Source organism: Acartia tonsa, chromosome 5 (assembly GCF_053477335.1).
Source record: "Acartia tonsa isolate MP-2025a chromosome 5, ASM5347733v1, whole genome shotgun sequence".
NCBI lineage: Eukaryota > Metazoa > Arthropoda > Copepoda > Calanoida > Acartiidae > Acartia > Acartia tonsa.
Window position 1 is genome coordinate 28,889,769 of NC_137264.1, and position 26,789 is coordinate 28,916,557.

Below are 26,789 nucleotides of genomic sequence, written 5' to 3' on the forward strand. Positions count from 1 at the left end.
AGAAAGAGAATATTTCTACAATGCAAGAAGCGAAAATGAAGTAAATTAACATTATATATTATATTAAAAAAAGTATTAACCAATTTTAAATGTTAGTTGTACTCTTGCTTTTGATAAATGCTGACAACTGTACAAACCTCTTATAGCATTCAAAATTATGAAAATAGAAAAAAAAGCCTGTTCAGGGCCTATATTAAATTTTCCTAAAAAGAAAACTCAATCGATTCAGTTAAACATACAAAAAAACATTATTTGAATAATGAATCAAAACTTATAAAATCTTTAAAGTTTAAAACAAAACAAAAAACCTTCTTTGCAATTAAAAAACCTAAGTACATTTATCTTAACATAATCCGGATCTTAACAACAAAAACACTTAATCTTTAAAGTAATTGATAAACGCTATATTAAAACTTATTCACAAGTTTTTGTCAATAAAATTGATTATCAAAACTCATTATCAAAGTTGAATGATGAAAATATGAGAAATGCGGAGCTCTGCAAATCAACCATAGGAACAAACATATGTTAACAAATATAGAGTAGACATGTAATAATAATATATTTAAGAAAGAGAATATTTCTACAATGCAAGAAGCGAAAATGAAGTAAATTAACATATAGATTCTTTGCTTATTACATTAAGCGAACGAGGAATTGAACATTAAGATATATTTTGTATAAACCCAAAATGAGAGTAAAAATAGCCAAAATTGCTATGTACGGACAAACTACAAGTGTAAAAAGCTTTTTAAATTTTATTAACAAGAAAAGTAAAAAGTTAACTTATCTTCAAAATTAACATGGCAATTAATATCATAATTAGGAAAATTTTGGAACTAGCAACAGGTCGCGAAACATAATTACTTAAATTTAATTTAGGTTATTATATATTATATAATATTGTAATTATTTCTCGCATCGTATTATAACAGCTTTCCACGGATATAAAATGTGAAATTATAAGATTAAAACCATGTTTTTTAGCCCTGAGATGCCGAAGGCGCGGGATAAAAAAAACTGGTTTTAATCTTATGATTGTACATTTTCATATTCGTAGGAAACTGTATATAACACGATGCTAGACATAGTTTTTCGTACGGATGAGAACCGGTTCTAATCAAGCGGATATTAATCGGTTTCTAATGAATACGAGAATGTATATTATGTATTTTATATCAGTTTTAAGTAGGGTTACAATTGATTGGGGTGTATATTCTGCACAAGATTAATTTTTTTTCCTCGGATGCAAAATATTCTCTCCCCCCCCCCCTAGTTTTTTATCTCCCTGGAGTGGAAAAAATGTTTTGAAGTACCCTTTATTTTTAAATTTTTCCCCCCTTACACATATTTTTTTCATTCCCCCCCCTCCTCAGGGGATCCCTTGCATAATATAATATAACCCTGTCATCATCTTGGCTAAAATTACCTAATAGGCCAATTGAGACATAAATGTTTAGTGATCCTTCTTTAGTTTTTGTCCAATGAGATCAATTTATTGGGTTTTGAGTAACAATAAAAAGAACTCAACAATATGTGGTTATAAAAGTAACCTTTTACCAAAACAAAAGTTAGCACAAACAACAGGTATAATATATAACAAATTCACTGAAATTTAGTCTATAGAAATAAAGCTATATATGTTGAAATTGGTATTTCATTAAGAAATATAACAATCAAACAATAAATTATACTCCAGTAAGACTGTTGCCATGTTGATTTTTGATTATATGGGTGATTTTAACAAATGTGGTAATAAATGCCTGCTCCCCTTATAATTGAGATAAATATTTAATTACATACATTAAGTTTAATCAGTCATTAAATAATTTTACATCATTTGTTGTACCAAGTATTTATAAATAAAAATGATTTATTTATAAAGAAGTTTGTATTTCTAGGTTTTATAGAAATTGTAAAATTATTTTTAATAACCACAAGTAGATGGGAGATACAACCATGATTACTGCCTTGAAAATATTCTAAATTATAGGTCGATCTAAATAATTTATTTAGTTAGAATAGAATAGAATTTTAGAAATAAAGTAAAATAGAAGACAAAACGTTCACGTAGGACTAAAGAATACGTAGATATTTAAAGGAACTTTTCCCTACGCTTTGAGCAACAAGAATCTAAAAATTCAAGAAAAACGCCTACAGGCGAATCTTAATGGCCCAGCATAGATTTATGAATACGTTTATATGCAAAAAAAAAAAATAATGAGAAGGGTAAAAATATTTGCATATTGTAGATTACTTATCAAATGCAGTCCTCAAATTAAATCGTCGAATTGTGCTAACATTATGTTAAAGATAAAAAAGGACTAATTTAAAACTCTTGGAATAATTTTTTATCACCTGACTAGATATGAAATTTCAGTGGTTTTCCTTAAAGTTCCTGGTCGAGCACAGAACATCCCCACCCAGTTTTATTATTTTATTAAAGAAAGTATGGATGGAAGTTTTGGTTCGTGTTAGTGGTTGCCTTTAGGTTTTATTGGGTACAGGGCAGCTCCGCAGGGTCAAAGCGCCAGCAGGGGTTGGACATAAAGAACAAAATAACACCCCCCCCCCCACAGTGCAGCAAAGCTGGACATTTCAAAATTTTTAACCATCGAATTTGAACCTTATCTTTTAATTAATATATAATATGAGCATAATGATGAAACTAGCAGTTGAAATTTTTTGAAAATATTTAAAATTGACCGAGTACCAGCTCGTTGAAGTTGGCTACCTAAACAAGAAATTATCTCAATTCAAGGAATTTGAAAATTTCGACCCTATGTCAATTGAGCAATGTTTTAACATATAAATTAATTTTCTAGTCGCTTTTTTTTATTTAAATAAGGGCGTTTTAAGGGGTGGGATTATTTGATTATGGGCCTCCTAGTCCTTATCCCTTCTTCCCCATCCCTTCCCCCATCCCTATTTCCCATTTATATCCCCCACCTCTTCCCCCCCCCATCTCTTCTCCCCCATCCCTTCTCCTCACACTGCAATGACCGAAGGGAAGGGAGCTAGAAAGCATCTTCGAAAAAATAGTACAGAAGATAAATTAACCTTTCCCCCCCCCCCCCTCCACCACAAAACATTTTTAATGGGTGGAAGGGGATGTTATAAAATCTCAGCAGGAAGGATGGGCGTTATCCTGTTACAAAATTTTTTATCAATTTGAAAATTTGAGTACCCCCCCCCCCCCCCCCCCCCCCGACAGTCTGGATAGTCTGCGGGAGGAGGAAAAGATTTGAACACGGGAAAAAGGCAAGCTTCAATTTAATTCAATAACGTGTCCGTGCTGTGTGGGGAAGCCGATGTCGGGGTACTCTAATTTTCTAAATTTCAAAAACTATTTTAGGTTAGGTTAGGTTATAGGCTAGGGAGCCGAGCGCTGCGGCCACGGATGTTCGTTGTCTGGGGTACTCTAATTTTCTAAATTTCAAAAACTATTTTAGGTTAGGTTAGGTTATAGGCTAGGGAGCCGAGCGCTGCGGCCACGGATGTTCGTTGTCTGGGGTACTTTAATTTTCTAAATTTCAAAAAACTATTTTAGGTTAGGTTAGGTTAGGTTATAGGCTAGGGAGCCGAGCGCTGCGGCCACGGATGTTCGTTGTCTGGGGTACTTTAATTTTCTAAATTTCAAAAAACTATTTTAGGTTAGGTTAGGTTAGGTTATAGGCTAGGGAGCCGAGCGCTGCGGCCACAGATGTTCGTTGTCGGGGGTACTTTAATTTTCTAAATTTCAAAAAACTATTTTAGGTTAGGCTATTTCTTTTAAATATTGCTACGCAACCCACAAATAAAATTGTTCTTGCTAAAAATACGCGGACGAGAGGGAGAACATAAAGGGGACTGGGAAAAGGGGGTTGTTGGTCAGATGGGAGAGGAAAGGGGTAAACAATACAGTTAAAAAACGCGGACACGGAGCGGACGAGAGGGAGAACATAAAGGGGGCGGGGATAAGGGGGTTGTTGGTCAGATGGGAGGGGAAAGGGGAAAACAATACAGTAAGAATTCTGTATATAAATAGACTGAAAGCTTGAAGCTGTTTGTTAGTCGACTACAGATTGCCTTGTAGCGAGGGACTGAGATCCTAAACTGGTTGGCATGGTTGACTAAGGAGGCAAGGCAAGGCTCGTGTCTCGCCTTATATACCCTCCCTCCCTTCCTCCTGTCCAACCTAATAATAGTTTACTTAAATTATTATTTTGTTGGGGGGGGGGGGGGGGGGGTACTCAAATTTTCGAAATCGCTAAAAATAATACTAAGAGGAATATACCGAAGGATGAATAACCCCATTTTAAAAAATTGGGGGGGGGGAGATAAAAACACTCATTTTGGAAATTTTGCAAATTTTTTCTTCAAATATGCAGGGAGGGAGGGGTTTTTGGGCTATTTATTACACTAGTTCCCAATATTTCATAGCAGAAACCATTTGGAAGGGCGCGAAGCGCAAATTTTTTTCTTCAAATATGCAGGGAGGGAGGGGTTTTTGGGCTATTTATTACACTAGTCCCCAATATTTCATAGCAGAAACCATTTGGAAGGGCGCGAAGCGCAAATTTTTTTCTTCAAATATGCAGGGAGGGAGGGGTTTTTGGGCTATTTATTACACTAGTCCCCAATATTTCATAGCAGAAACCATTTGAAAGGGCGCGAAGCGCAAATTTTTTTCTTCAAATATGCAGGGAGGGAGTGGTATTTGGGCTATTTATTACACTAGTCCCCAATATTTCATAGCAGAAACCATTTGGAAGGGCGCGAAGCGCAAATTTTTTTCTTCAAATATGCAGGGAGGGAGGGGTTTTTGGGCTATTTATTACACTAGTCCCTAATATTTCATAGCAGAAACCATTTGGAAGGGCGCGAAGCACAAATTTTTTTCTTCAAATATGCAGGGAGGGAGGGGTTTTTGGGCTATTTATTACACTAGTCCCCAATATTTCATAGCAGAAACCATTTGAAAGGGCGCGAAGCGCAAATTTTTTTCTTCAAATATGCAGGGAGGGAGTGGTTTTTGGGCTATTTATTACACTAGTCCCCAATATTTCATAGCAGAAACCATTTGGAAGGGCGCGAAGCGCAAATTTTTTCTTCAAATATGCAGGGAGGGAGGGGTTTTTGGGCTATTTATTACGTACTCGTCCCCAATATTTCATAGCAGAAACCATTTGGAAGGCGCGAAGCGCAAGTTTTTTTCTTCAAATATGCAGGGAGGGAGGGGTTTTTGGGCTATTTATTACACTAGTCCCCAATATTTCTTATAAAATTTTCTTATTCGTTGGCTCAACAACTTTGGGGACTTTAATGGAATTTTGATTGGTTGGTTAATTAAGTCTAGTTTCCATACATTTCATCCACTAATTGTAATCTATATAAGGGGTAATTTTGTGTATCATCATTTGGGATGTACATTGTACAAAATTTCTTTGGTAAAAAGTTTATATTATACAAAATAAAATACTTCCTATAACCTGGTTTGTTATGTTCAGTGAAAAAAGATTATAACCTAATTTCTACACTAATTTGGTAAGGTTAAATGAATAGTAACTGTCTGTTTGGCGCGAAGCGCCAAAATTTTTTTTTTTGAGTATTTCTTGATCTTTTTTTTTTGGAAACTGGGATAGTTTTGCCTTTTGTAGGGTAGGGGGCAAAAAGGGGCATTTTTGTTGACCAGGGGGGGGCAAAATGGGGCATTTTTTAACATTTAGGGGGGGGCAGGGGGGGCGGTTGCTAGGGGGGGGCAGGGGGGGGGGGGCGTTTTGGTCGCTAGGGGGGGGGGGGGCGATTGCCCCAAATGCCCCCTTCGGTTCGCACGCCACTGGTTTTTTCATACGTTTCATTTTTACGTTTATTTTATGTTCTTTAGGTTATTTCTCAAAAAAAGCCGCTTGGGTAACCTTCCCACATACATTTATAATTTAGCAAGGTTATAATAATGATAAAAAAGCGGGTCCAATGTTTACCCAAGAGGCTTTTTTTCGTATATTCACATTTTTATACAGTCCCTACTTAGTGAGAAAGTGTGTAATATTTGACTTTATCAAAGCATTCGTTAATTTATCTTAGCAGTTATATTTAACGTAGCAAAGGAAAACCAACATAAATAACCCTAATTCTTTATACAAGAACAATAAAAATACAAAAGAAATATTTTTGTCCCCTTTATTGAAAGAGAAGGGTAATTAATATTATACCCGCAAAAATTTGAAAAAAAAAGTTTGGTTTTCATTATAATAAAATCATTTACAATTCTATTAGCGAAGATAATCTTTCAAATGTCAAATATTTTTTTAGGTGCTATTTAAGATAGAAAATTAGTCTTTGTTTTAACATTTCCTATAACAATTATATAAGCATCATTTATTTATCTCACTTAGTCCGTCAAGAATGCTCAGAGAGTCATGGAAATTCTCTGTGAAAAATACTATTTCCTTGCTTCTTTAGATTTGATGTTCTGTCATGGACATAAGGATGAAATTGATCTCTTTAGTTGTGTATGTGTAGAGATTGTAGAATTTTTTTATGATGAAACCTTGACTTTAACCTTTATGGCGCATCTACACTGTAACTTATTTGTTCGTCTATTTGTCCAATTCTTTAATATTTTTATTGCTTTCTACATATGGAAATTTTCAATTTTTTATTATTCTAGTCGCCTAGAGAAGAGGGAATGTCAAGACTTCTCCTTAGTTTTTGTTTTAAATTTTAAACTTGGGTAAAGGGTTAGTTTTTCAAGGACGGTTTATCTTGGTAGGGTGAAGCAGTAAACACATAATATTTTAAACTTTAGCCTGACATTAAGAAGCTGCATGAGCATTTAGCGATCTCTCTTAATACAGGCAGGCAAACAATTTTTTAACTTATTTATAAAGGGTTGTTAACATTCAATTTTAGATTTTTAAAATAAATTTTAATGTATTGCATATTAATTACCTAGCAAGAATGATAAAGCCATAAGTACCAGACCAATAAAAGAAAGTCATTCCTTGGGAAGTTTATTAATAAATCAACAATTTTGACACTTTAATTTAGAGATTTCTAAGATAATTCTAAGTTATTAAGCATTTAAAGATTTAAAATCTGTCATCAAACAACGAAGTATAATTATTTTACTGCTTATCTTTTAGGGACAGATAGACCTACTGACAACTCCCAGTTGAATAGTTGTGGTGCAAACCGCTAGACAATTCTGTTTTATTTATAGCTAGTATATAGCGGCTATGTGGCACTTGAGATAGGGGGGGGGGGGGGGAGGATTTTGACCCATCCCATTTTTTATTTTAGTTTTTAAAATTAAAATCTGAAGAAAATTTTTTTTTTTGGGGGGGGATGAGTATTTTTTTCTAGGGGCGATTTCTCTTGTGAGGGTGTTGCCCCCCCCCCCCCCCCAAACTAGTTATAAACTTCCCAGAATCTGTGTGAAGCTACATTGTAAAGGATAATAATATCAGTTCAGCGATTAGCAAGATCCTACAGTATACACTGACGCACACAGATCCTGTTACTTTATTAAAAGGGTAAACTTAAACAAAATTGTTTAATTTATTTTAGGCTATGTTTTGACGTTGAAAAAATAATAAAATTCATAATTAGCTAATTCAAAAAATGGATCTACTGTTTTCTCATTGCATTGGCGATTCTAAATTGATATTCTGCATTGATTTATCCCAAGAATTGATCGATTTATGAAGCTTTTAGTAAACATAGTTAAAATGTCCAAAAAAACGTACATTTGCTGCATTGTGCCCCCCCCTAATTACACGAATAAGATATTTTTCTGAAAATGTTAATCCCACAAAGACATTTTGTATAAACGCAGGGATCTTAACAGATAAGACAATGGACGATTAAGGGGGGGGGGGGGGAAGTTCTGACACATTTGCGTAAACCTGGTGTATAGGCTTTATCTTTGGACTGAGAGGATAGGTTATTAGGGATAAAATCATTCTTATATGATGAACTTCTCCCAGATTTAAGATTTTTTGGATAGGCCTCCAGGTTCCGGAGCTCCAGGCCTCCAGGTGGTCTCTCTATAGGTAAAAATGAAAAAAAAAATTTTTTTTTTTTAAAGTTAGATGTCAGCTTATGAGACAAAATATGTATGTTTTTTCTTTAAATATGTGAATAACAATCAAAAAGAAGCATATTTTGTTTTATAAGTTAACCTGTAACTCTTCAAAAAAAAATCTTATTTTTAATTTTTACCTGTACAGAGACCACCTGGAGGCCTGGAGCTCCGGAACCTGTAGGCCTATCCAAAAAATCTTAAATCTGGGGGAAATTCATCATATAAGAATGATTTTATCCCTAATAACCTATCCTCTCAGCCCAAAGATAAAGCCTATACACCAGGTTTACGCAAATGTGTCAGAACTTCCGCCCCCCCTTGGTGTTAAAGCCAAATCATAAATCAATAAACAAAATTGTCCTTTCTGTATATTAATATAGGGATAGGAAAATGGTTTGGACAGTGTCACTGTTAGTTTGTACTAACCAATCAAGATTTCATAACAGTCTCTGAAAGTTTTTAAGCATGTGTATAAGAACAGTCCAAAGTCTTCACCCCCTTTCCTCCCTGGTGCACGTGGCTGCCACCCTCTCTCTACTTCTTGTTTTATGCAAAACCACATTTCAAAATTGGGTGGAGTAAAGGTTTTTGTTTTCAGGGACATACAGATAAAAAATGCAACGAATAAAGTTGCTCTGGCAGCTGCAGAAGCGATAGATATATGACAGATTATTTCAAAATAGAAAGCTTCCATAAAAAGTAATTTTCGGTAAAATATAAAAAAAAACTAAGAATACACAATGTGCATTAAACCACACTTGAAATACATTTTAAAAGGTATTAATTTTCCCTTTCTGCTATCAATTCAAGAGTCATTTATGGGTTGAACCCAAAAGATGCAAATATCCAGCATTTTTTATTCGAAATAAAAGCCGGCGCGACACATTATTTTATGCAATCAATAAAGACAAAGCAGACGTAATTTTAGAGATAATCAATTTCCAAGCATGATTAAGCAGATGCACTGGTAAAATAGTGACGTTGACAAAACTTCAAAAGAATAATCTAAGATGACAGCATTCATAATAGCGAAGTCCAACAAATTAAAGATAAACGAACACTGACAAATGTCTAAATGCCCAGGGGGGGGGGGGGGGTAATGCAACCAATAATCAATACGCAAATGGCACTTAGAATCTGAATTTCGATATGAAACTTGGCATGAGCTTTAAAGCTATACGCAAGTACGAAGAATATAATGACTAATGTCCTTTTTAGAAAATCAGACTTGAATTAAATGAAGGTAAATAAATCTAATGGCCCCTTTTATTCAAATATATATATCGACTGAATTTTATCTTTAATTTTTTGCTAAAAATAAAACAAATCGTGCAAAGTTTATAGCCAATAGAACAAGTCTATCAATCATGTTAGTCCCCCAAGCTATAGGTTGGTAACAATTAAAATATTATACATAGCGCATTGTATGAAAATAATGTTAATTTGAACCACCATTACTCTTGAAGAAAATGGTATCTGATGACTAGGCACTTTGCTACCCTTACAATTCTTTCCCCCAGTAAGATTTAAATAGCCTATTCAATGATTCAGCCATTAATGATCACTCTTTCATTCAACGTTATAAAACGTGTATCTTGTTATTTTTTTAATCAAAAAAAAAGTGGACAATGAAAAAATCCGCCATTGAGGTGCTAGAAAAATCGTCGAAATTACCAAATAAACACCAATTACTTGTTTCACTTAAAATCTAATAATGGTTTCAAAAAAACTTTTCATATTGTTAAAAAAATTGTGTATTCTTTAAAAAATTTATAAATTTCATTTCTGTATTCTATCCTTTGGTTATATAGATAGCTTAGATTGGTAGTAATGTAGAATCTAACCAAAACTATGCCTAAATATTTAACTTTTATAATGAAAAGAAACAGAAATAAGTATACTAGTAAATAATAATAACAATTTTTATAAATGCACCGGTATTCTAGTAGTACTTAAAATAACTCAGAAGGATTTCTATGCTTATCGTATTATAAAAAGCTTTCCATGGATATAAAAAAAATGTACAATTATATAATCAAATCTGATTCTGATACTGATACTGTTGTTATTGTGCATTTTTACATTCGTAGAAACTGGATATAGTACGAAAAGATACATGATTTTTCAGTATGACTTAAAACCGGTTGTAATCCATACCGGAAAATGCAATAACAACTTTTAAGTATCCAAATCTCATTCTCACCTTTCTTTTGATTTCAAGTTCTCTCTTGCTACTCTTCACAAAAGGCGTGGTCGCCCCGTTGGCTGGAAGCTTTAATTCTCCTAGGCTTGCACTCTCCACGCTCTGAAATAAATGATAAAAATTAAAACTTTGCAAAAAAGCATCGATATATTTGGCAGTAACGACGATTACGTCCATATTTTACAAATATGAAAATCTGTTCGGTTAGTCGTTTCAATTAGGTAAACAAAAAGTAAAATATTTAAAAACATCTAATAGTATTAACCACTTTGTCGGAAAGGAGAAAAAAGAATGACCACGTTGAACACTTAAGATATGAATTATATTATTTACTGACGTTTTTATTTCTAAATCGTATGAATGCCCATTGAAAAATATCAAAGAAACATAATGTAGCCTTCAAGGTCGTTCGTAAAATTAAAACAAAGCTCTAACACATAGACATTGCATTAGACTTTACTACAAACCTACTGTGGTACTTAACGTCTTAAAGTCTATAAAAAATAATTCAAAAGCAAATACAACAGTACGTTGTAGTTTACCCCAATTTCTAGTTAATTATGGATCTTTTGTACGCAATAAATTGCATTATTTAAGAACGTAGGTAGATATTTGCAGGTAGAGAGGGGACTTTGGACTGTTTAGTAGACTAGTCCAAGTTTAATTTAAGTTTTCTTATTCGTTGGCTTAACAACTTTAAGAACTTTTAATGAATTTTGATTAGCTGGATAAAAAAGTTGAGTGTTCAAACGTTTCAACCACTAATTGTCATCATCAGGGATGTCAATCAACAAGCTTCAAGTCGAAGCCAATAACATTATTAATCAATATATAGAACTTAAAAATCTTGTTCTAATTTCAATTTCTTTTTCTATAGTTTTAATTTTTGAATATTTTGATCCTTGTTTGTTTTGAATCAGACGCAATAAAAAGATGGGCAAAATTATAAGTAATAACCATAATTATTTTTTTTTCTTGAAAACTATTTATAGATTCTTTATCTAAGGTCTACGATTTTTTTTATATTTTTACAAAGTGATTACAAATAACCTAAAAATCAATATGTTTTAAATGGACATTCTGGTAACGATAACAGAGTTGCTACGCTTTCTAAATCTTACTTAACTACTACAGGAAAAATCATGCAAAGTTTAAAATCGATAGGACAATTCTAACATGTCTAAATTAACGAAAATAGCTAACCGTTACGGATGGATCGACCTTAATTATAGGAAAGCTTCACTTTTAAAAATAAATTACAAATAGTACATTCAATCCATCATAAATATTATTAACTCATAATGGTGTTTGTAAACCCCCGTCCCTGTAAGACCTAAAAAGATGTATTAGAAGTAATTTGAACTCTGGGCAAACAAATGCAATGTTTGGTTTGTGAATTTGAATTGAAAATTAATTCTTGTCACTTTGCATTTTAGTTTTTTAAGAGCAAAGATTTTCCACACTCAGTGGTCTAATCCGCCATTTCTAAATATTGTTGCAATCAAGGGATGAAAGAATATAACTTATCCCCCGAATGAAGTTGAAAAGGACAACCCACTAAAAAATTGACACACAAAAACACATAAAAATGGGTTATTATGTTTGTAAGGATTGGGGTCCAGCCACTGCACTGGTACAAATTAAATCGCCATATTCCTTATTCGCTTTTATAAAGGTTTTAAATCTAGTTTGCTTTTCTTATCATTTTATCGATGAAATTATGGGCAGCATGAAATTAGTGACAACAAGAATGAATACAACCAAATATTGTACAGATATATAGGGTGTGTCACAATGTAGGGAAACCCTAAATTGTTACATAAAATTGATTTGTATCTATGCAACAAAGCAAATGATATACTTCACAAATCAAGTTCATTGAATTGGTGTGTTTAACAGGGTTTCGGATCCGGATCCGCAAGGATCCGCATATTTTTGAGTCCAAGGATCCGGATCCGGATTCTTGGACTCAAAAAAATGCAGAAAAAAGGGAAAAATCTACCTAAATTTATATACAATCTCAGACATTCTCTTGATGAGAGCCAATCTTTAAGGTTTAGGGTCAGACTTGAAAATTAAAAGTATTTTTGACTTCGAATTAAAGAATAAATATTTTTGAAAGGTTTGGTGATTTTATTTTTATTGTCAAGGATCCGGAACCGGATCTGGTAGGATCCGGATCCGCACTGACCAAATTTTGAGGATCCGGATCCGCAAAAAATCAATGCGGATCCGAAACCCTGGTGTTTAATAATAAATCAAGAGCTCACTTAAACAAAATCACTTTGTATTTTATTTCAAATGTGTTTAATTCTATGAAATTAAGGAAAAGTTAGGAATATTTATAAATTATACGAGTATATTTTGAATTAAGTCACTATTTAATGTGTACTGTAATATCATATAAGTATGGCAAGTGGTAACTATAAAAATGATGTTGTACATTGTACAATCACTTCTGACGAATTCATCAGCAATGTAAAATATCAACAAAATACCGTCCATTAAAAAATTAGAAAATTAACAACAAAATGTTCTCCAATTCATTAGCTATATCTTGTTATGCAAGCATGCAATTCTTTGCAGATATGACACTATACGGAAGTGATAATACCTATACAATAAACAATCAATAAAATATTTAAGAAAAATAAAATATTGTCTGGAATATATGCAATAATAAGACAGGGACAGTTATTAGGATTACCCTGTATTTCATATTTTATTTTGCCTAACATATTTTAAAGAAAATATTGTAAAAAACAAGGATGACAACTCAATAAAAGCGAAGCTCTGAAATTAAAGGAAAAACGAACATTTACACTGCACTGGTAGAGTGTCAAAACTGAAAAAGTAGAATATTAATGCTTCGCTTTTTAAAAATAAGTTAATGTTTCAAGTGAAGTTTGTTGCTTACTTATAATTACATATTGATTTTATATGTATAGGTATTTAATCTTTTTTACATAATATCTTTTTCTCTTATTGTATGTAAATATTACTGCTATGCATTATAAGAACATGTTAAGTAAAAAACACAATTAAGATAAATTAATTTCAACAAAATCCGGCTAATTTATGTTGTACTATCCTTAGCTTTAACTGTACTTATATTCAGGGAGGGAAGGGGAAATTAGACTGTAACTTACCTAAAGTTATATGTACTCGTTTTCTTATTTGTTCGCAAAAACTTTGGGTGCTTTAATTAAACTTTTATTGGTTGGTTCCTAACTAGAAGTGTCCAATCTATTCAACCAACAATACTAATTTACAGAAGTAATTTTGTAATTCCTTATTTAAGATGCATATAAATTAATCATTAATTGTCTTATCCCATAATATCCCTGACTTTGTGTAATTTTATCAATAACTATGTAAAAAGTTAGAATATACCTAAGGAATTCGATAAAATGTACAATTAAAATTTTTGAAACTGACAATAAAATCATTTGAAGAGATATTTCAACTAATAGAAAATATTTCGCCTCTAAGTTCTCATCATGAAAAATAATAGCTCTTAAATAAAAGTGACAACAGAATAATTTCCAATTCTTTTAAAATTGTACATATTAGTTAAGTTAATGTGTATTTTCCCCCATATGAAATAAAATGAATGTTTCTATTTTTGAAATAAAAGTAAATTCATAGAACAATATATTTTTCTCAATTCACAAAGGCAATTACAACGATTTTTTTTCATACATATAACAGATGTACCTACATTCTAAATGTTTCAAATTTCTTTTTTTTTTTTAAATAAACCTTTTTAAAATAGTAGGTAGTTATGAAACTTTCTGCAGTTGTACATCTTATTTTTTCTTATGCACTTTCCCGATAATTGCTTTACAAATATATTAAGCTGTGCTCTTAAGGGAAACATGTAACTTGGCTTTAATTCTAATTCGTATTAATGACAAGGAAAATCAAATCCATTAGTATTAAAAAACAATATTTTACTTACAATATTTTACTTATACAAACAATCATTGGTATAATGTAAAATCTGTTAACATAAAATGTTAATATTTTTGTTAGTTTTGTGTGTAAAGTTCTTGCTAACCCTTAAAACAATTGAGTTCTCTATTTCAGAGAAGCTCCACAAACATCCCGGAATGGTTTTGTTTGGCAATAAATTTTTAAATTAAAGTCTTGGGAATTTTTTATTTATCTGTCCCCTCCCTACCATTTAAAAGAGAGTCCCAAAATCATACAGGGGCGTAGAAATGTGGAGATGAGGAATAGATTTAATTAGTAAGATAAAAAGTGACTGTTTTATTCAGTTAGAGATATACGGACATATCCTAATAAAAGAGTTGCTGCGAAATTAAAAATACACGTTTTTATGCACATTCAATTAATTATCTTGCTTGAAGCCATAGTTTATTTCAACAAAACACATGAGCAGAGCAAAAGCTTAACATGAAAATTTAATTATTACTTGAGTGAGAAATGAATAAGATCAAGTATCTACAGTTGCAGATTATTCTTTTTTTTAGTATTTAAATTTAGATTTATAAAACTATAAAATATGTCATTGCTATTGGTTTTAGCAGTTTTAGTTAGGATGATTACTACCCAAAAAGATGTGGCTTTCATTTTGTTATTCACTTTTCTAGTATGAAATCAAATTCGATTTATTTCGGCTGGATTATAACCAATACATATAAGCCATGATACAGGACAAATGCATTCCATCGTATTGTGTACATTTGTACATAAAAAAATATACAAAAGGATTAACAGTGTGGCCACAACCAAAAAAATACTGATACTAAAGAAAAAAAAGGAAATACTGAAAATACTGAATCCTAAAATAAGAAAAAATACTGAAAATACTGAAGAAAAAAAAGGAAATACTGAAAATACTGAATCCTAAAATAAGAAAAAATACTGAAATACTGAACAAAAAAATACAAATACTGAATAAGTATTTTTTTTATATGATTCCTCATTTCAAAATTTCATTTTCTTGCACCAATTAAGCAGAAAATGACTGATAAATATTTTAAATGATTACAAAACTTAAATACTTTTTAGTTAATTACCCTATAACTTTGTACATTAATTTTGCTTTTTTATGGTAATAATAGAATACTAATTTAATTAGACAACAACCATAATTAGCATAATAATAAGGGGGGGGGGGGAAGTAATCCGTGATTATTAGGCTAGGTATTGATGTGAGACTATAGATTATTTGGGATAAAAGTTTACTTTTGGGTAGTACTTCACGTATATTTAATCATTTTTTGGATAGGTCTCCAGGTTCAGGTGCTTCAGGCTGGAAGGTGGTTTCTGGACAGGTAAAATTTTTGAAAAAATTTTGTTTGAATAGTTAGAGATCAAATTATTAAACAACATATGCATCTTTTGGGATGTTATTGACATATTTGAAGAAAAAATTACAATTGGCCTCCAGGTTCAGGTGCTGCAGGCCTCCAGGTCCATTCTGGACAGGTAAAAAATCAAATTTTTATTTGAAGAGTTAGAGGTCAACTTATAAAACAGAATATGCATATTTTTGATATTATTGACATATTTGAAAAAAAAAATTAAAATCAGCCTCCAGGTTCAGGAGCTGCAGGCCTCCAGGTCCACTCTTGACAGGTAAAAAAATCTAAATTTTTATTTGAAGAGTTAGAGGTCAACTTATAAAACAGAGTATGCATTTTTTTGATATTATTGACATATTTGAAGAAAAAATTTAAATCGGCCTCCAGGTTCACGTGCTGCAGGCCTCCAGGTCTACTCTGGACAGGAAAAAAAATCAAATTTTTATTTGAAGAGTTAGAGGTCAACTTTTCAAACAGAATATGCACCTTTTTGGATGTTATTTGACATATCTAAAGAAAAAATTTAAACCTGCTTGCAGATTCAGGTGCTGCAGGCCTCCAGGTCCACTCTGGACAGGCAAAAAATCAAACTTTTTATTTAAAGAGTTAAATCAACTTATAAAACTGAAGATACATCTTTTTGGATGTTATTAACACATTTAAAGAAAGGATTAAAATCGGCCTCCAGGTTCAGGTCCACTCTGGACAGGTAAAAAATTAGAATTTCTTATTTAAAGAGTTAGAGGTAAGTTTTAAAAAAAAATTAGTATCTTTTTAGATGTTATTTGTATATTTGAAGATGAAAAAATTAAACTGGCGTCCAGGTTCAGGTGCTGCTGGCTTCCAGGTAACTTTGGAGGCTATTTTCAGGTATATTTCTTATTTATGTAATTTTCTCTCCTACTTTTTTTCTATTCTATATTTGTATAGACCTGGTAGTTATCATATTCATTGAAACTTTTTGATGGATCCTAGTGACTGCTGTAAAGGTAATTTTTTAATTTAGAGGAAAGATATGTTTATAAAAAATGGTTAAATAAGATAATATTGTAAAAATGTAATGCTTCAAAATGTGTGTCCAGACAGGCTCCAGGTCCATAAATTTCACTATATTATTATATTTTAACCTTATTCTATTTAGAAAACTTTTTTCTAAATTCTAAAAAAACATTTGAGATATTCACCTGGCCGGCAACAACCAGCGTTCACCAGGATCCAGGTAAAAGTGTCACTTTCCATATAAAAAGTATCAATGTATATGATACCTACCATGTTTTTAAACCTTCTAATAGGAAAAAAAATTGGAAAAAATAGCAAAAATACCTGAAAATGGCCTCCAGAAGCCACCTGGAAGCCTGCAGCACCTAAACTTGAAGGCCGATTTTAATTTTATCTTCAAGTATACAGACTGGCCAGCCAATTTTGAAAATAAAAAACGTACATAACGTACACAAAAAAAATACGTTACGTACATAAAAAAAGTAAAAAAACGTACAAAAAACGTACATTCCTAATAAAAATAAGTTAAATAATTTCCTAGTTACCTATTATCAATACATTTAAGTCTACTAGCAGCTACCTGTAAAGGAGAACCATAGCGAACTGACAGACACAAGATATCCTATTACTCTATTCAAAAGAACTAGCGTCTACGCTCCTAAAGGCCTCTAGGGGCACTTGAGGAGGGGAGAGTTGAATTCAATAAAAAAAACATGGATGACAACATACATAAGTAGCAAAGCTCAAAAGTTACTTATAGACATCTGGAAAAAAATTAACTTAAAATCGCAATTAAAATTCATTTTTGGGGGGAGGAGGTAGTTTTTTTTCTAAAGTCAATTTCTCTTGGGAGGGTGGATGGTGATACTCTTCCCCAAAATAGTTATAAAACTTCCAAAGACCTATGAGAAGCTATCCTGTTAAGGAGAACCATATCGGTTCCGTGGTTAGCGAGATTCTTTGGTTCAAACAAACAGACATTCTGTTATTATGTACAAAGTATATCCTATTACAAGGACCAGCGACTACGCCCTTAGAGGCCTCTAGAGGAACTTGATTGGGGGGGGGGGGGGGGGGGGGGTTGAATTCAAAAACCCATTTTTTTATTTAAAAATAAAAAGTAAAAAACAAGGATGACAACATCCTTAAGTAGCGAAGCTCAAAAGTTATGGATGGAAATCTGGGAACTATATAAACTATAGAGTAGTGTCGTAAAAATAAGCATTTAACTTATAATTTAAATAAATCACAAAACCTTTTAAAAATATATAATAACGTGAAAATCTAGGAATAAATTCAGCCCCCCAACCAATAAGCAAATCTCAATGAAATTTAGTGGAAGTATTAAGAATGAAAACTAATACAATCCCTGAAAATTACAACCGTCTATCAGGAATATGAGTTGTGAAAATCACAAAAACCTATACATCTAGGAATCGATCTAGCACTGCAACAAATAGACAAACCTTAAAGAAACTTTTTGAAAATATGTAGAATGTGAATTTATTTATTCCCTGAAAATTTCAGCCGTCTATCTTGAATAGAAGACGAGAAAATCATGAAAAAAAGAAAATCTAGGAATAGATCTAGCACCCAACCAAAAGGCAAATCTCAATGAAAATATGTAGAATGTGAACTTATTCAATCAAAAAACAGGAGCCGAGAAAATCACGTTTCTCTGATAGCATAACGGACTGACAAAGTGATTATAGAGTAGCTTCGCTAATAATTTTTTTAGTGAGGGTAGGGGGAGTAGACCACCCCCATTTCTGATTTCAATTTTAAAAAGAAAGAAAAAATAGGGGAAGGGTTGTGATTTTTTTCTAAGGGTAGTTTCTCTTGGGTAGTTGTACCCTCTCCCAGGACCTATGAGAAGCTACCCTGTAAAAAAACCATATCGGTTTAGCGGTTAGCGAGAACCTTCGGTACAAATAAACTGACAGAGAGACATACATCCTGTTATTACGTAATAAGTATATTCTATTAAATAAAGTAGTAAGTTTTTTGTCTGATGCTTAAGATTTTCATAACTACTTCACACAGTTACCGAGATGGTTTTAGGCTATTTTTCTACCATTTTGAATACAGGTTCTTGAAGGGATATGGAAGAACAGAGAAAATAGCCTACAACCTCACAAAGATCATGTCGGTTCAGCAGTTAGCGAGATTCTTTGTTACAGAAAAAAAAGGATTTATAGGATAAACATATAATAGGATATAGGGTTATTTTGTCTATTGCTAAAGATCTCAGAAAATACTAGTCTTTAATACAAAGTAAATCAATGCCTGTCTGTCTAAAGCTTAAGATCTTGGTAACCGCTGAACAGATTGGGTTCTAAATTCTAATCTTCAGGGAATATATCTACTAGTCCTGTGGTAGTTTTAGGCTATTTTCTTAAAGTGTGGGAAACCCACCCCACCCCCAAAAAAAATCAACCACCCCTCAATTTATTTTTGTAAACTAATGCAAATCAGCGGGGTGGGGGAACCCCCACCGCACCCTGGGGCGAAGCCTAAATGAAAAAAATAATCACAATCTTTTTTTATATTTTTTTTGGACAAATTTCCAACAAACGATTCTATAAAAGAGGGATACGAAGCCTCTGATCCTAGTAGAAAGTAAAAAGCTTTAAGTGACCCTCCCCCAAAGAAAATAGCAAAAACCATCACAGGACTATTAGGTATATTCCATGAAGAGTAGAGCACAATAGGTTCAGTGGTTACTGAGATATTAAGCTTCTGATATACAGACGGACAAGCAGACGGACAGACATCATTCTGCTTTGCATTATAGATAATATACTATTTTTGTAATACTTTTAGTACAAATACAAATAAATATACAAATACTTTTATACTTATATTTGATTCTTATTCTTTAAAAACTGAAGATACCAAAAAATAAGACTTCTTAATCCTACACTGTGCACCATATGATATCTCGGAAAATTTACCCAAGTATATAAAGAATTTGAAAAAAATTATCGTAAAATCTATTAAAGGGTTAGTAGCATGGAATGCATTTAAACTTGAATTTAGTCAACTGTATATCTCTTTCTGTTCAATAGTTTAAACTATATCTATAGGACATATATTTCAAATCCATAAATTTTAACTGTAAGTTCTAATAACATATATGCATAATTTACATACATATTTTTGTTCTATGAAAATTGAAGATATTATTGAATTTATTTAAATAATACACCTATTGTTTTTGCAAAAATTTTCATAGAAAACATACAAATTACTTTTCTGCTAATATTTGATTCTTGTTATTTTTAAAAAACGTAAAACGTACAAAAATACAAATTTCAAAATACATTACGTACACATATCAAAATAACGTCCAGAACGTACACAGATTCGATGCGTAACGTACAAAACGTACAAAACGTACACTCTGGCCAGTCTGAGTATATATATATAACATCCAAAACAATGCATATTTTGTTTTTTAAGTTGACCTGTAACTTTTCAAATTAAAAATTTAATTTTTACCTGTCCAGAGTGCACCTGGAGGCCTGCAGCACCTGAACCTGGAGGCCGATTTTAATTTTTTTTCTTCAAATTTGTCAATAATATCAAAAAATATGCATATTCTGTTTTATAAGTTGACCTCTAACTCTTCAAATAAAAAATTTGATTTTTTACCTGTCCAGAATGGACCTGGAGGCCTGCAGCACCTGAACCTGGAGGCCAATTTGAATTTTTTCTTCAAATATGGCAATAACATCAAAAAAATTGCATATTCTGTTTTATAAGTTGACCTGTAACTCTTCAAATAAAAAATTTGATTTTTTACCTGTCCAGAGTGGACCAGGAGGCCTGCAGCACCTGAACCTGGAGGACGATTTTAATTTTTTCTTCAAATATGTCAATAATATAAAAAAATATGCATATTCTTTTTTTTATAAGTTGACCTCTATCTCTTCAAAAAAAAATTTGATTTTTTACCTGTCCAGAGTGGACCTGGAGGACTGCAGCACCTGAACCTGGAGGCTGATTTTATGTTTTCTTAAAATATGTCAATAATATCAAAAAAAGATGCATATTCTGTTTTATCAGTTGACCTCTAACTCTTCAAATAAAAAATTAGATTTTTTTACCTCTCCAGAGTGGACCTGGAGGCCTGCAGCACCTGAACCTGGTGGCTGATTTTAATTTTTTTTTCAAATATGTCAATAATATAAAAAAATATGCATATTCTTTTTTTTATAAGTTGACCTCTATCTCTTCAAAAAAAAATTTGATTTTTTACCTGTCCAGAGTGGACCTGGAGGACTGCAGCACCTGAACCTGGAGGCTGATTTTATGTTTTCTTAAAATATGTCAATAATATCAAAAAAAGATGCATATTCTGTTTTATCAGTTGACCTCTAACTCTTCAAATAAAAAATTAGATTTTTTTACCTCTCCAGAGTGGACCTGGAGGCCTGCAGCACCTGAACCTGGAGGCTGATTTTAATTTTTTTTTCAAATATGTCAATAATATAAAAAAAATATGCATATTCTGTTTTAAAAGTTGACCTCTAACTCTTCAAATAAAGAACTTGAATTTTTACCTGTCCAGAGTGGACCTGGAGGCCTGCAGCACCTAAACCTGGAGGCCGATTGTATTTTTTTCTTCCGATTTGTCAATAACATCCATAAAGATGCATATGTTGTTTAATAATTTGATCTCTAACTCTTCAAACTAAATTTTTCTTAAAATTATATCTGTCCAGAAACCACCTTCCAGCCTGCAGCACCTGAACCTGGAGACCTATCCAAAAAATGATTAAATATACGTGAAGTACTACCCAAAAGTAAACTTTTATCCCAAATAATCTATAGTCTCACATCAATACCTAGCCTAATAATCACGGATTACTTCCCCCCCCCCCCTTATTATTATGCTAATTATGGTTGTTGTCTAATTAAATTAGTATTCTATTATTACCATAAAAAAAGCAAAATTAATGTACAAAGTTATAGGGTAATTCAAAGGAAAGTAAAGTGAGGCGCGAAGCGGCAAAAAAAATCTGACATCAACTACTTAAATAAACATCTTATTTATGCAAATTTTTTTGGAATTTAAGAAATAATGAAAATACTGAATCATGAAAATTTCCAAAAACTGAAAAATACTGAATAAAATTTTCAAATACTGAATATTCAGTATTTACTGAAAATACTGAAGCCCCAATTTCCAAATACTGAAGAATACTGAAGATTTTCAGTATACTGAAGAATATGGCCACGCTGGATTAATTTTTGCTTTGTCGAATGAACTTTTTTATTTTTATATCCGCAGAAACTGTCTAATAAAAGGCGAAAAATACACTACTATCTTTATTATTTCTGTGTTGAAGTCCAATCAATTCCGTATAATATATATTAAAACTACAAAATATTACTTAAGCACATACTGCCCAATTCTCTTTGATTCATATTCATGATGGAAAATATGCAAAAATGGGTGCACACCATCTGTGTCAACAAAGATCATATACTGAAAATGTTAATAAAAACGTTTTCTAATTTTTGCCCCACAACAAAAACCATATTATTCCATTTACAAATCTATTTTTGGAAATATTTCCAATAAAAAAAGAACCAATAACAAAAAATAACAGGGGGTTATCTCGTACAAAAATCTGTTTTTGTCTATTTTTAGGCAAGTTCTAAAGAAGTTTGTTAAAGTTAGTATGCAAGAGTGGGAGAATGAAAATATGATTGAAAGGGAAACAATATTATGTGTAGTAAATGTATTCATTCTAAGAGAAACTTATCAAACACACACACGTATGTAATTTCTCTCTCTTTTCATTCAATCCTCCTCTTTTTTCACTTCCCTCTCCCAACTCTCTTTTTGTTTGAACGTCAGCATCCTTCATTATTGTGACGTCACTCATTCATCATTTGATTGTAATGTAATTTCTATTACCCTTCCAACATAGCCCCGTAGTCCCGGGTCAATTTAAGAGAAAAAGGAACCCTGAACGTATAAGAATCCGCTTTATTTTTGTTTACCCACGATTACGAAGAAAAATCATGTCTTCCATTCTAAACTAAAAAGATTGATTTCAAATAATTTAAAGACCAATATTTTCTTGATATCGCTTTGCCCCTAGCCTCTAGGGAGGTTAAGATGATAAGAAAAATAGCTCCAAACCACCAAGACATTTATGAAGATTCCCTACTTAACTTTTAACAGGTTCTGTACTTTGGATGTTATCAATATTGTTTCGAATTACATATCCAAATTTCTTACGTAGGACTTTTGTTCAGTTCCTGCATGAAGCTGGACTAATTTATTTTTAGTTTAAGAATCAAATTACACAAGGGTTAGCACAAGCATTTAGGGATAAGACAATGCAAGAAAAATTCATCCTCCAATTCTTCTACAAATGATGTGACTGGTGGGTAAAATAGTGCTAGGAAAAAGAAAGGATTGTAGATTAAATTAACAGCCATTGTCATTTCCCTCACGGGCTATGCATCCGGATACTAACATAGATCTTCATAATAGCGAAGGAACTCTATTTTAAATCATCAGTCTAGTGAGAAAATATTTACAACAAGAAATTAAGCACTGGTTATCGTGGGCAGGAAAATAGCTCAAGCATCCATATAAGACAAAATGAACTTAATTTAACTATGATTTGAATTTCTTTATTTTGGCATTTCATTGTTTTTTTTTATGTTGATATCCTTGTATGTAATATAACTGTACATACATAATAAAAAATTTCTTTGTATAAATATATTGAATAAATAATATAAATTCCTTCAGAAAATCCAATCTTAAAAATATATTAAGAAGGTAAATAATAGTAAATAATCAACCAATTTCAAACGGAATTAAAATGGTCTCAAGCTGATTTTAAAATGGCTGTAAATATGTAGTTTTGTTTTACAATTTAGGTAATTTTATAACATACACATACATCAACAAATGAAACCATATAACAAAATTAAACATGGAAACACATACACACACCACACACACACAGAAAACAAAAAAGTACAGAAACGAATGACAAATCTATTTGGTAGCCCTACAAAACAAGGATTTAAGTATACTCAAATGAAAGGATATTTTTGAGAGAGAATGCATACGACAAGGAGAGGATATTCTTGCCCATGATCATAGCAGAACATCCCAACGTTAACTACAATCGAAAGAGAACAACAACCTGTAATACAGCAATGCACAAAGTAATCAATCAACATATTCAGTAGATATAATGTTTAAAAAAGGTTTGTGTATAGATAAAGCAAAGCTTTATATAAAGCAAGATAGCACCACACTTTAACAGTTTGCAATTGTCAATTAAAAGAGAAACTGTTTAATAAACTACTTAATTAAAATATATTTTGCTTACTACTTTCATCCTGCAAATATCTACCCTTAATTTCCGGTATGAAAATAGTGTAATAAATTGCACACATACAAATTTGCCCTGCAACCAATCTTAAAACTAGTCCATACACTCACACCAGCCTTAAAGGGGTAAGTAAACAGAAGGAATTTAATTAGGCGCGTCATGCACAAAATTGAGAAGAAAGATGTGCGCGAAGTGCATAAATTTTTTAAAAATATTTCCCAAGAGAAAAACATATTACATAAAAACGAGTTCAATGCAGCAAAAATATATGACCATAAAAAGTCATATTTTCGTTTATCTAATTTTTGGCTTGATGACTGATATGTGGATGCATAGATAGATAACTAGTCTGGAAGCTATTTTGTCTTAACAAAGTGTACGTTATGTCAGGGATCTAAAGGGATAAGTCATTGGACGATAAATTGAGTAACACCCCCAATTATGATAGAAAAATTTTCCAGCATCTGTTATTAGTAGAAAAGTCATTGCTAGTATATAATGTGCTAATCAATCACGATTTAAAGTCCCTAAATGAAGCCAACGAAATGGGATGGTATTTGTACAACTATAGGTACAAGTGCAATTTTTGGTTCAATGTCCCCTCCCTCCCTGGCGTTATGCACATCCTATTTCTACTTGGTCGTGTTTATCCATATTAGCAAATAAACTTCTTTTAAAAGATTGCTTTTACATTGAAGTATAAATTGTACTGCCCTCCAAATCTTTACGTTCTCTGATTTATTGTCTTAAAAAAAAATATTGATTGGATCAAACTAGCCAACTTTTCAACCATTAATCTACATAGGTATGTGCCACTTTTTGAAACAAAAAGTAAAACGCGCATGATCTCAGCCCATAAAAGAGTTACAGCTATAAGATTCAGCACAGCAATTGCTTTTGTAGAGAACAATAAGGAACTGTGAAGAATCGGCTGCGGAACCGCCGCTCACGCCGAAAACCGCCGTTTCCCACCGAATTTTTTTTTGCCTTTTCTCGAAATATTAGACAATTTTAATCATCTCAGAAAAACTTTTTTTTATAAAATATTCCCTTATATTTTCACTTGACACTTGTAAGATTTTATTTAATATTGACATGTTTGTGTCACGTGAAAATATTAGGTAATTCTTATGAGTAAAAAAAAGTTTATCTCAGATGATTGAGAACTGTCTAATTTGACGAAAAAAGTAAAAAAAAAAGTTCGGCGGGAGCGGCGGTTCCGCCGCCGTTTCTTCACAAAAGCAATTGCTGTGCCGAATTTTAGAGCTGTAACTCTTTTATGGGCTGAAATCATGCGCGTTTTGCTTTTGGTTTCAAAAAGTGGCACATCCGCATCCCCCCTTATTATTGTATCTAAATAAATTCTTAAATTATTTTCTCGTATTCATTTGAATCCGGTGGATAGGAACCGGTTCTCATGAATACGAAAAAACTATGTCTAGCATCGTATTATATCCAGTTTTCTACGAATATAGAAATGTACAATCATAAGATTGAAACTAGTTTTTTTAGCCGGTGCCTTCGGCACCACGGGGCTAAAAAAACTAGTTTTAATCTTATAATTGTACATTCTATATCCGCTGAAAGCCGTTTATAATACGTTACGAGAAATAACTATTATCATCCTGATTTATTTGCTAAAAAAATCTTTTTTGTGAAGAAAAAAACTTACAGCTGTAAAATCCTCTTGAAAATATTTCTTTGCGCACCTTTTGGACAAAAATTTCTTGTTTTTTCTTCAATGCATATTATTATATTTTATTTGAAGAATGTTTAAAAAGGCATGTGTTATATTTATTCCTCATGGTTTTAATATAAAATTAAATTAATTGGTAAGTTTTTATAAATGATCAATTTAGTCATTATGTTTTTTTTTATAATTTTAAACATTTAGGAATTATGCATTATTTTTTCATTAATATTTAATATTTAGAAATTCAATTATCTTCACTTTCAAAATGGATGCTTCTTTAAAAAAATATTGTTTTGCCAAAATCTAATCTTAAGTAAAGCTATCAAAGTAGCCTCTTTATTAAGTCAAAATATTATTATAAAAGATGATTTTTTCTATTAAAATTGTAACCTTCATGGGATAAGGGTTATCTTTTAACAAACACTAACTATAAACTGAGGTACAGAAAAATATGAACGCAAACATTAAACAAATATTGTGCTTAATAAACGTCATATTACAAATACAATAAACTCGGATCACGTCTATTATGTAGATATTATTTCAGATCTTGTTTGAAAAGAGGACTATCCACGAACGAGAGCACATGATTCTAAGTACCTTCCAGCATTGATCCTAAGTATTTTCTTTCAGAATATGATTGGTCACCATATATCATTAATGTATTGACGAGAAAATTTACGTTTCACCATATTTTTTTTAGGTATTTTAATTGATTTTGAAAACTTTTATGAAGCTAATTCTTTTAATAAAATGGATATTTGATGATACATATGCGAATACTCGTGTTATATAGATTGTAAATTAATCCATACTAGCATTAATTTAAACATACATGTGATATATAGTAAATGTGCTTTTAACTTTTTTTAATTTTTATCATTTGACAACATGGACAATTAAAGACACCCCGAACTCAACAAAATGTTTAATAGAATTTTGACAAAAAAACCTGAACATTTTTTTACTTTTCTTCAACTTGAAGTGGTGAAGCATAAATTTTCTCGTCAATATATTAATTATTAGTGGTGACCTATTATATTCTGAAAGAAAATACTTAGGATCAATGCTGGAAGGTACTTAGAATCACGTGCTCTTGTTCGTGGATAGTCCTCTTTTA

General features: G+C 31.9%; 1 protein-coding gene across 4 annotated transcripts in view; it reads right to left on the reverse strand.

Annotated features, from left to right (window-relative positions):
• Positions 1–26,789, reverse strand: part of Spf30 (survival of motor neuron-related-splicing factor 30) — a 59,361-nt gene that overhangs the window by 9,420 nt on the left and 23,152 nt on the right. For all 4 annotated transcript variants that reach the window (XR_013879752.1, XR_013879751.1, XM_080161190.1 and 1 more), the window contains exon 5: positions 10,272–10,373. Coding sequence is in view for 2 of the 4 variants with exons in the window: in XM_080161190.1 (XP_080017316.1) it covers positions 10,272–10,373 (102 nt within the window). In the remaining 2 variants the exon portion in view is untranslated. The remainder of the gene's footprint in view (positions 1–10,271; positions 10,374–26,789) is intronic.